The following is a 12,022-nucleotide window of genomic DNA, read 5'->3' as shown; positions in this document are numbered from 1 at the left end:
TACACATAATCATGCATAACTCGCTAACGCAAAATCGGAATCAACTGAAATTTTGGGAATATGCTTTTTTGTGGATATGTACTGAAAAATGTCATAAAAAGAGGATTCTAGGATCACGAAATACTCCTTTAAGTAGTTCATTGACAAAAACTACAATGGCTCATTGCTGGTAAATAGAACATAAACCCATCTAACTCAGAAAAGATTGATGTAGCTTTGATGATAGGAAAGAGGCCACTTGTGAAAAAAGTTTTTGTTTATAACGGGCGCATAACAGGATATTTTTCCACTTGAAGAAATACGAAAATTTGTTTACAAGGACAATCAACTATACAGTAATTTTGCAACTAATCAAGCAGCAGAATAGCACATAATACTGGCTGCCCTAATCTCACATAATATTCAGAAAAAATAAAATTCAGTTTGTCAACTTTTTATTATTATCATTAATACCCATACACATTAGATATTCAACTGACAAAGTTGATTTATCCTAATGCTTTTGTTTATTGATACCTTTTTTAATCATCTAAATATACATGTACACGTTTATATCACATTTTAAAACTTGTACCTACTACTAGGCCTACCGGTGTGTTCTCTTTTAAAGATTTTTTAAACGTTATATGAACAAGAAGTTGTAGGGCTATTAAATAGACATGATAGAAGTACACCATATAACATAATAAAGATCTTTGATGGCCCTCATCTCTAGCTGATCACCCAGATCAATTTTAAATAGCCTTTGCATATTTTCTCAGATGCCGAAATCACAGATGATGCTTCAAAAAGAAATTGATTTTGTACTTGTCGGTGGATATTTGGACTTTTGATCCATTATAAATATGTTAATATAGCTACAATAACCGTAGTATGGAAGAGTAACAGATAATCTGTAGGTCATGATAATAGGCAAAACTACATTTTATAACTACACACCCCACTCAATATCAAAACCACCTATCCATTCAAGCGAATGATCCTGGAATTGGATGGACGGACTTTAGTAACACTATTTGCATTATTTAGTTCACTTAGTATTATATAATTAAGTTATTGATGTAGTTTAGAATGCCTTGTAACATGTATATTCTACTTATTTGTATCCATTGTTTGGCCATGTCTTGTTGTAAGATGAATGTCAATAAAATCTTTTTTATTAAACAGTACAAAAACAACAATTTTTTTACCTTAGCTTTTGGCTAGTGCTAAGCCTTCAACTTAGCAATATTTATTTTGTATTTTCTCAACAAAACAAACTTGTACATTTGCTGGATCTCGAAAACAAATAAATTTAATAAGCAATAAAAAGAATCAATGGCGTAATTTCTTACCAAGTTACCATAATAATGTTCATTGTGTTACAGGAGCATTATTTTATCTAATGTTGCTCAATTTTTAACACAAATTTTCTGTGCAATCTGTCAGAGGAATGGTTGGAATTGTTTTTGAATTTTTATGAACATGTAAATACTACAAGGTTAAAATGTGCAATTCTTGTTCTTTTTGTCTAATGTGGAATATTTTGAAAACGGAAGGTAAAATGTGGGCCAATTTGAGTGTGCACAATGTTGGTATCCAGCTTGACTGAGTAAAAATCCATCCCTCCCCGCCCCTGGATTGGGAGTGGTGCATAGTAGCGGTACATCCAGTAAGCTTTCATTATAGAGTTGCGTGGCCTTAGCCAATCAACAGCTGAGTGTGCACAATGTTGGTATCCATCTTGTCCGAAAAAAAATCCATCCCTACACGCCCCTGGATTAGGTGTGGTGCATAGTAGCATTACATGCAGTGGATGGATTTAGTGCTCAGTTTATAGATCACAGTGTCATGATGCAATTTCCTCCAATGATCAATGTAATCAAATTTGTGATTTTATTGAAAAAAATCTTGTATATTTTCCTAACATTTGCCAACATGTTTGGATATTGGTAATTCACAGTATGTGTACAACATCACACCTCTGGGGCTGACAGTATTATAAATGGGGTAGTGGTTGTTAAAATAACTGCTAGGGGGGGTCCATGAACCCAAGATTATTTCTCCTAAACTTTAATAAGCTTTTCACAGGCTGCCACTATGCTAAAATTAAAAAGTACTCTACTTATGACTTATCAACTTCCAGGAATGTTAGAGGCAAATTATAGAATTCGTTACCATTTTGACACAATTGGTAGATTTTCATTATCTGAATCAATATATTATTGAAAAATAACACTTTGGTGTTTTGCAAAAGTTCATTCTACAAATCATACACTTTGAAAACTTACTTAATTTATTGTTGTTAATGAGTTATGTACGTTTTACAAAAGTGTTGTTGTTTCAGCCCTCTTTACAACATAACTCAAGAACCACAGGACCTACAAAAGTATATCTGTGATATTTGAATTCTTCTACACGCTCACTATGAATTGAGCAATGCAATTTTTGCTAAAGTTCACTACCATTCGCAAGATGCTGTGAACTACTTTTTTCTGCTGCTTCGACCAACAATACATCGTATAACCTTAATTGTTCTTACTACATGTACGTGTAAAATGTGAACAACAGCCCCTGTCACGGTTTGTAGCACATATCTACAAAGATAATATTAGATTGGGTCCTTAGATTTAGTTTGGTACTAAAATCACAAAACAAATAAAAATGCTAATGAAAGAAAATAATTCTGAAAGTAATCAACTACAACTTCAACACTACTTGTTTATTTCGCTTACCGGGAGCCTTTCAAGAAACTTCCTCTTCATCGTCAGCCAATGTTGTTAGCTCTGATGTTATCTTGGAAACGGCTTGTGACTAACTTAATCAGGTGACATTACACTAGATGACGTCAGGTCTCTAGCCGTGTCCAATAAAACATCAGAACTAACAACATCGGCTGACGACGAGGACGTTCCTCGAAAGTGCTCTCGGTAAGCAAAATAAACAAGTAGTGTTGAAGTTCAATTTAAATTACTTTCATTTTATTACCACCACATCTGAATCAGCAATTCTATAACGAAATTATGGTTGTCATTTTTCTCACAGGAGAGGAGCTGGTCATCTACACACTTGAGAATTACAGCTTGGCCTCTGTGAGACATAAAAGCAAGTAGATTCCTGGTAAGTACAAAATATATCCAAGTTTCTTATGCCTAAATCTAGCATGTTATATACTAGACTTTTATGAGGGGGGCAGTGAGGGTGCTACCCAGTATCAGAGGGGGAAATGGAGGTAAGGGTCTTGACTGAGGAGCACACACCTCTTCCCTTTGGTTACCTCTATAAAATCCTTGAATCAAGGCCGGATTTACCTGTTTGGGGGCCCTGGCCTAGGCCAAAATTTGGAGGCCCCCAAACTCACTGTGAGGAAGGCATGTACCCTCAAGTGGGCAAGTATATTGGTTTCTGTATAATATCGACAGTGGCGGAGGAAGCATTTAAATTTAGAGGGGGAGGGTCATTCCGATATTACTTAGACAGTTACGCATGAATCGCGCACAAGATTTCAATTCAGCTCAAAATGAAGATGAAATTTGCTATTTGAAGAGCCAGCGTGCAAAATTTTTACAAAGTTACACAATTTTGGAATGAAGATGCACAGTGCAATTGGGGGCCCTGGGCCCGGGCCCATCTGGCCCAATGGTAAATTCGGCCCTGCCTTGAATACAGTAGTGGCGCCATATTTGGAAGCAGGCATGAACATGATGAAAGGAAGCAAAATAACCATGGGGGAGTCTTAATTTGTTTATAAAATTTGTTAATTTTTGCCTAAAATGGTTCAACTTTTCAATGATTTTGTTTCAGGGAACTATACCTGCCCCACCCCAACCTTGTGGCTTTGACAATGCCTTGTTATAAAGTGTGTATCCTCATACATTGTTAATATTTTTAGTGTACAAACAGTGTCACACCCACATCTTCACCCCCCCCACCAAACCCACACCTAAATGAAGGTAGATAGGCATGAAGTACATGTAGGCATGAAGGCAAGGGGTATCGTTCATCCCCGGGGTCCATCCACATCAACTGACACTCTTCTCTGTACCATGGTTTCAGTTACTCTATCAAATTAATTGGTTAAATCACAACAAGGATCATATATCAGTATCAGTTACCATGGTAACTCTGCGTCAAATTAAATCATTATATCCATAAGCTTAACAGTGACCCATTCCAGCAAAATATTAGTGTATGAAATTGCAGAGGCAACACTAATAGGTTTTTAATGATACCATGCTTTGGTTTGGAAGTTTTATGACAAATTTGGTTGATATTTTTATGTTTTTACTTTATATTTTTAAGGTTATTTCAAGGTATATTTTGCTGGGACTGATCAAATCATATACTCTGATACTTCATTAAACTACTTGTTTGCATCATTCACTTGTGACTTTTGTTTTTAATTAACAGCATAAAGATCATGGTCCTATCCTCCTTTGGTGTTGTTCCATCCCTCATTTCTTTCTTTCTTCATTCTTTCTTTTTCCTTCCTCTCCTCTCTTTCTTCCTTCCCATTTCTTCCTTTCTTCCTTCTCCTTTCTTTCTTCCTCCCTACTCCTTTCTTTATCCTTCTCCTTCATTTCTTTCTTCCTTGATCATTGCTTTCTTTCTTTCTTCCTTCTCCTTTCTTTCTTTTTCATCCTTCTTTCTTGGTTATTTCTTTCTTTATTCCTCCCTTCTTCTTTCTTTCTTACTTTCTTTCTTCCGTCTCTATTCTTTCTTTCTTTCGTTCATTCTTTCCTTTTCGTCCTTCCTTCTCCATTCCTTCCTTCTCTGTTCGTTGTTCTTTTTTGCACAGGGTAATTCACCTGGGTGTGTCATGAGGGTTACTTGTGATGTCACTGGTTGGTGCCCAGGGTAATTCCCCTGATGTGTCCCAGGGTAATTCCCCTGATGTGTCATGGGGGGGGTTACATGTGATGGCACTAGTTGCTTGCCCAGGGTAATTCCCTGATGTGTCATGGGGGGGTACATGTGATGCCACTAGTTGGTTGTCCAGGGTAATTCCCCTGATGGGGCAAGGGGGGTTACATGTGATGCCACTGGCTGGTTGCCCAGGGTAATTCCCCTGATGTGTCATGGGGGGGGTACATGTGATGCCACTAGTTGGTTGCCCAGGGTAATTCCCCTGATGTGTCATGGGGGGTTACATGCCACTAGTTGGTTGCCCAGGGTAATTCCCTGATGTGTCATGGGGGGGTTACATGTGATGCCACTATTGATTGCCCAGGGTAGTTCCCCTGATGTGTCATGGGGGGGGTACATGTGATGCCACTAGTTGGTTGCCCAGGGTAATTCCCCTGATGTGTCAAGGGGGGTTACATGTGATGCCACTGGCTGGTTGCCCAGGGTAATTCCCCTGATGTGTCATATGGGGGGTACATGTGATACCACTAGTTGGTTGCCCAGGTAATTCCCCTAATGTGTCAAGGGGGGTTACATGTGATGGCACTGGCTGGTTGCCCAGTGTTATTCCCTTGATGTGTCATGGGGGGGTTACATGTGATGCCACTGGTTGGTTGCTCAGGGTAATTCCCCTGGGTGTGTCATGGGGTTTACATGTGATGTCACTGGTTGGTAATTGACGTGTAATGGTGTGTCATGTGGGTAGGGATATCCAATATTGGGTAAAATGAATGTCGTTCACGTATTTCTACATTCCCATCTAATGTGACCACCTTACATTAATTTTACACATTGTAAGGTGTCATTATTTAATGCAAGTCGTTCCGCATTCAAAGCGTGGACCTAGTTTCAAATGAGCACTGTCCTCGGTTTGCGCAGGTCTGCAGTAGGTCCCAATTGCATGCCAAATGCATTTGTGAGATATGTCTGCTAATATTGTGAAATAGTGTATTTCGTATTGTGTGTCAAACACATCTATACACATGCCATTTTGGTTGTCGGTTTGTTTGCTTGTTTATTTAATTAATTATTTAATTAATTAATTAATTCAAGGACCAGGCCATGGGGAAGTTTTTCCTACGTCAGGCAGCAGGTGCAGAAATGCATGATGCTGACTGGTAAGGTAAGGTAATTAATAGAGATAGTCATTGTGACGTCAACGCCACCATCTTGTGGGTACGGAGTGTTTTGTTGCTAAGATCACCGCGTTGACGCTTGACTGAAGAGGTGCATCACACGCTGCGAGTTCCGCGTAATCGGGGGCGTAATGTCTAACGCATGACATGCAGAACGGCAGTACCCACAAGATGGCAGATCCCGCGGAAAAGGCTGACGGCCTCTATTCATAAATGTGATTATGTGATGAATCAAACTTTGTTTCCTTTTGTTTTCATTCACAGCTGCGCACTAGAGAACAAGCCTGTGTTTCCAGATTACTGAGCACCAAAACCAAAGCCAAGCACTGAACATTCCAGCAGTTGTTACTGCTTTCTTCTCTTTCATGTATATGGTGTATATTTGGATGTACTGTTGTGCATAAGTAGTAACATAAGTAATTTCAAGTCATATTCTTATCTTGAGGAGACTTTTATGTACTATATTTTCCCCATTTTTTTTTTCATTTGTGATTTCTACAATAGTCTGTTAAGTCACTAATATCCAGCAATTGTTACTTTTGGCTCGGTTTACTTCTTTTTATGTATATGGTGTATATTTAGATGTACTTTTGTGTATAAGTAGTAACATAAGTATTTGTAGTCATATTCTTATCTTGAGGAGACTTTTATGTACTAACTTTTTCCCATTTGTTTTTCCATTTTGATTTTTGTACACTAATCTGTAAAAGCACAAAATATCCAAGATTTCAAAATTAAAATTAAAATACGCTCACAACAAGAACAATTGTTTTTTACTACATTGTCAAAAATTCTCCCTATAAATTACAATGATCATATACACTCAGCAAAGTCTGCTTAGGACACTTTTTACTGAACCATCCAAACCAATTCACAAACAAACATTCCTTGCACTTCTGTTTGTGATTTGGCTCACAAATGTCAATTGTGAAAGACCCCGTGATGATGATAGCCCAACTTCTCTGGAAACTTACACTGTTATGATGACAGAGTTTGTTACTCAAATAGAACATCAGTCACAACAAACTGATTTTCATGATGCATCTTCTTCAAAACAAAATGATAGAAACAAACCAACAAATTTGCCTTCATCATATGCTATTGAATATGGTGATATTATTTCTGAAAGCACTAAAAATAATTATGAAATCATAGCTCAAACCACAAGGAAGACTGACATGTTGGAAACTGCAACACATTTGGATGCTTCTAATAGGCCTACAAGACAAATGATGTCCTCTCCCACTGCTCTGAGCGTAACTAGTAGGCCGACTACACAACAAATCACCCCTTCCTCTCCCACTGCTCTGACTGTAACTAGGCCTAATACTCAACAAATCACCCCTTCCTCTCTTACTTCTCTGAGTGTAACTAAAAAGTCAACTATGCAACAAATTACCCCTTCTCCCACTGCTCTGAGTATAATACCTACTAGGCCTACTACTCAACAAATACCCACATCTCCCACTGCCCTGGGTGTAACTGATGCATGTGACATTGATCAACTTCTAGTAGTTTCTACCGATCACATCCAACTCAACGCATTTACCGGTCCACACAAATGCAGTGTGTTGGTTACTACTGAGAGTAGTACAGCTATATCTGTAAAAATACTACATTCAGGTCTGAACAGTGTATACTCTTATTTCTATATTGAAATATTAGGAAATGAACTTGAAACCAAGTATTGTGCAGGTCAATATGCATTACTGTCAAATAATGATGTTCCTTGCATGATGGCTATCAGTGGAAGCCAATTCAGGTTTCACTTTCAGAACACTGACATATTGCTAGAGATACGTGCTGAAGATGTAAATATATCAACTTGTTTTGAAAGTTTATCTGATACAGTTGCTGTGTGTGATTTGACTTTATATGGACATCTTGTGGAGCAAATCAAACAAAACAAGAAATATAAAATCAGAGATTACTTGTATGACAGACCAGAAGACTATATCTCCTTTCAAGTAACTACTCACATAATCAAGTGTGAATGTGAGTGTATTCTGTCCTGCACATGTACATTAGGTTATCGAGAATGGCGGTATTTGTGCATTACAGACAGTACTAATAAGACCAGTACAGATTTAATAGTCTACGAACCAACTGTCTTGGGTCTGTCATTTGCTAACACAAGTTTAAATGACATTCAGTCACATGCATTAGCAGATCTCAACACACTGAAATATTTAATTTTAGACCATAACAACATTCATGAACTTCCCATGACCATATTTCAGAATATATCTCAATTAAAAGTACTTATCTTAGGTTATAACTATTTGACTACCTTGACACCTGGCTTATTTCATTCATCAGTTAATAGTTTGCAGTATCTTGACTTGAGCCACAATGACATTAACATCCTACCAAGGGATATGTTCAGCTTACTAAATGAATCTTTCTACCTTGACCTGAGTCACAATAACCTCACTACATTACCAGATAGAATATTCATGTCACTAAGCAAAATAGATTGGACCCTTGACCTGAGTTATAACACTTTGACCTCATTACCAGAGGGAATATTCACATCACTACAGACAATAGACTTTGGTACCCTTGATCTGAGTAATAATGACTTGACCTCATTACCAGATGGTATATTCAAATCACTACATGACATATACTTTGGTACCCTTGATATGAGTAATAATGACTTGACCACATTACCAGATGGAATATTCACATCGCTACAGACAATAGACAGTGGTACCCTTGATCTGAGTCATAATGACTTGACCACATTACCAGATGGAATATTCACATCACTACAGACAATAGACTGGGGTACACTTGATCTGAGTAATAATGACTTGACCACAATACCAGATGGAATATTCACATCACTACAGACAATAGACAGTGGTATCCTTGATATGAGTAATAATGACTTGACCACAATACCAGATGGAATATTCACATCACTACATACAATATTATTTGGTACCCTTGATCTGAGTAATAATAACTTGACCACATTACCAGATGGAATATTCACATCACTACAGAAAATACACAGTGGTACCCTTGATCTGAGTCATAATGACTTGACCACATTACCAGATGGAATATTCACATCACTACAGACAATAGACTGGGGTACACTTGATCTGAGTAATAATGACTTGACCACAATACCAGATGGAATATTCACATCACTACAGACAATAGACAGTGGTATCCTTGATATGAGTAATAATGACTTGACCACAATACCAGATGGAATATTCACATCACTACATACAATATTATTTGGTACACTTGATCTGAGTAATAATGACTTGACCACAATACCAGATGGAATATTCACATCACTACAGAAAATACACAGTGGTACCCTTGATATGAGTCATAATGACTTGACCACATTACCAGATGGAATATTCACATCACTACAAACAATATACTTTGGTACCCTTGATCTGAGTAATAATTACTTGACCACATTACCAGATGGAATATTCACATCACTACAGACAATACACCGTGGTACCCTTGATCTGAGTAATAATAAATTGTCCAGATTACCAGATGGTATATTCACATCATTACAGAGGGGCACAGGCACCCTTGACCTGAGCTATAATGATTTGACCACATTGCCTAAGAGAATATTCTCCAGGATGGAAGGACTACTGGACCTTGACTTAAGTCACAATGACTTGGCTATGCTACCAGGTGACATATTCTCTTCAATACAGAATCTAATGACCCTTGACCTGAGTCACAATAACTTGGCTACATTGCCAGATGACTGTTTTAAGACTTTGTACGAGTTAAAATCACTCAACCTAAGATGTAATCATTTGACACATTATCCATCCCTGCTTTTCCAGTCACTCAACGCATTAAAAGTGCTTGATATAAGCAAAAACACAATTGTCCAAATTTCAACAGATTTATTTTATTCAACTGTAAATTTGTTAAGTTTAGATCTGTTTGGAAACAGTTTGACAACAATCCCTTTTGGTGCATTTAGAAACCTCAGTGCATTGACCTATTTGAACGCTGAGTAGAAATATTCTTTTCACTCTACCTTCATTTAGAACACTAGTAGAGTTGATAGTCTTAGATCTTAGTGACAACAGGCTTCAAAATTTCACATCTGAAACATTTAATGGGCTAGAAAACTTACAGTCTCTCTTTCTTTTCAATAACCATATCTTAGAACTACCAAAACATGCATTTTATCACTTACATGAGCTTTTATTTCTAGATCTCTCTCATAATACTATTCAAGAAATTGCTTCTAAGGCTTTCCAGCCCACACTTGAAAGTATAGACCTTAGGGAAATGACATGTACAAAATAACTCATCAATCATTCAACAATTTGAGCAATTCAACTGTGATATTAGTTGACCAATATTCATCCTGTTGCTTTATTGAAGATGCCCAATGCATTTCTCAAGAACCACGTCCAGAATATTTAACTTGTGACAGAATGTTACCAAATGTATCTATCAGGGTTTCAATATGGCTTATTGGACTATTTATGTTAACATGCAATGGAATTGCTTATTACTTGCGCTCACAAAAAAGACAAGCAAACAAAGTTCAAACATTACTCATATCACAATTGTCACTATCAGACTTCCTCATGGGCATCAACATGCTCATTTTAGTTATTGCTGATTTATACTACAATGAGTTCTTTCCATCATATGCCTTTCAGTGGCGACAAGGATTTGCTTGTAAACTAGCAGGGTTTTTGTCGATATTATCTAGTGAAGGATCCGTATTTTTTATTACACTGATAAGCATTGATCGTTTACTAGCAATAAAATACACATTTGGCAGCCGTCGCCTAACAACAACAAAGGCTCGAATTTGTGCTGCCCTTGCTTGGTTAACAGCCATATTTATGGGTGGTCTTTCTATTGGCTTAGCAAGTGAGGAAGGTGATGCATTTAGCATTTCTGAAGTGTGCATTGGTATCCCAATAGTTCGCAGACACTCGACCGAATTGAAGAATGACAGCATTCAAATTAATAAGACTATTTTTGATACTAAAACAGAGCTAGAATGGTACGAATGGGCCGACATTCGAGTGCCTGTTCCACTAGATATTGTCATAGATCCACAACAATATGAACAAAATGTTACTTACACCATTGCTGAAATTACTGGGAGCCAAATTTCCCCTATCATTTCCATTGTGATTTTTATTGGGGTTAATCTATTGTGTTTTATGGTGGTAGCAGCATGTTACATACAAATATTTCAAACTGCAAGAAACACATCAAAACAGGCAGCACGAACCCAAACCCGTGATGAAGAAATACGCATGGCTCGCAAAATGTCTGTCCTTGTGCTTACAGATCTTTGTTGTTGGGTACCATTGTGTATAACATGCATCCTTGCACAGTGTAACCTTATTAAGCTTCCCGCAGAAATGTATGTATGGATAATAGGGTTCATACTGCCTATCAATTCATCAATGAATCCATTTTTGTATGTAATTTATGGGGAGATATCAGATTATTGGCAGAAAAGAAAGGAAGCTAGAAATGCAAGGCAACAAATTGAGTTGCAACGTCGCTAGGTCAAAGCACTTACAGAAGTTTCACCTGTTGCCTCAACTTAGAAACTCACACTATAAATTCCATTCAGCATTCTAATAGGGGTCGGTTATAGAGGGGTAAAAAAAGGGTGATGTGTCAGATTCCTTAGGGCTCAAGCTTATTTGATGCAGGATGATCTCCTGAGCATTTCGACACCTTTTTTACCGAAATTGGCCAAAAAAAATGAGAAGGTGCCGGCCAAAAAACTTTTCGGACAGGGGGGTCTGAGGGGGGGGGGTCTGAAAATTGTCATTTTTCATCAAAAATATTATTCTATGTCTTATTCTATTGATATTAGTGTTGTTTTATATGTTATTGGTGCCAAAGAGTCCATTTTTTTAAGTTGTATAAGATTTGGAGCATCCATGTTCTTGGAAACGGCCATTTTATGTCAAAATTAGGGTATGAGGGCGCTTTGCATTCAATTCAAATTTGCT

General features: G+C 37.5%; 2 protein-coding genes across 2 annotated transcripts in view; one reads left to right on the top strand and one right to left on the bottom strand.

The window, feature by feature from the left end:
- The window catches only part of LOC140165047 (mismatch repair endonuclease PMS2-like), a 128,206-nt gene that overhangs the window by 64,430 nt on the left and 51,754 nt on the right, over positions 1–12,022 (bottom strand). The gene's annotated exons all lie outside the window — the stretch shown is intronic.
- Positions 6,437–10,039, top strand: LOC140164161 (uncharacterized). Its single transcript, XM_072187403.1, has one exon. The coding sequence runs from the start codon at positions 6,830–6,832 to the stop codon at positions 10,037–10,039; it is 3,210 nt and encodes a 1,069-aa protein (XP_072043504.1). The 5' UTR covers positions 6,437–6,829.

This window comes from Amphiura filiformis, chromosome 11, assembly GCF_039555335.1.
Source record: "Amphiura filiformis chromosome 11, Afil_fr2py, whole genome shotgun sequence".
NCBI classification, from domain to species: Eukaryota; Metazoa; Echinodermata; class Ophiuroidea; order Amphilepidida; family Amphiuridae; genus Amphiura; species Amphiura filiformis.
Note: the sequence above shows the minus strand (reverse complement) of the source record. Positions and strands in the feature narration are given on the sequence as shown.

Excerpts from the sequence above, each read along its gene's own strand:
- LOC140164161 (XM_072187403.1), top strand. The coding sequence starts at position 6,830 with ATGATCATATACACTCAGCAAAGTCTGCTTAGGACACTTTTTACTGAA.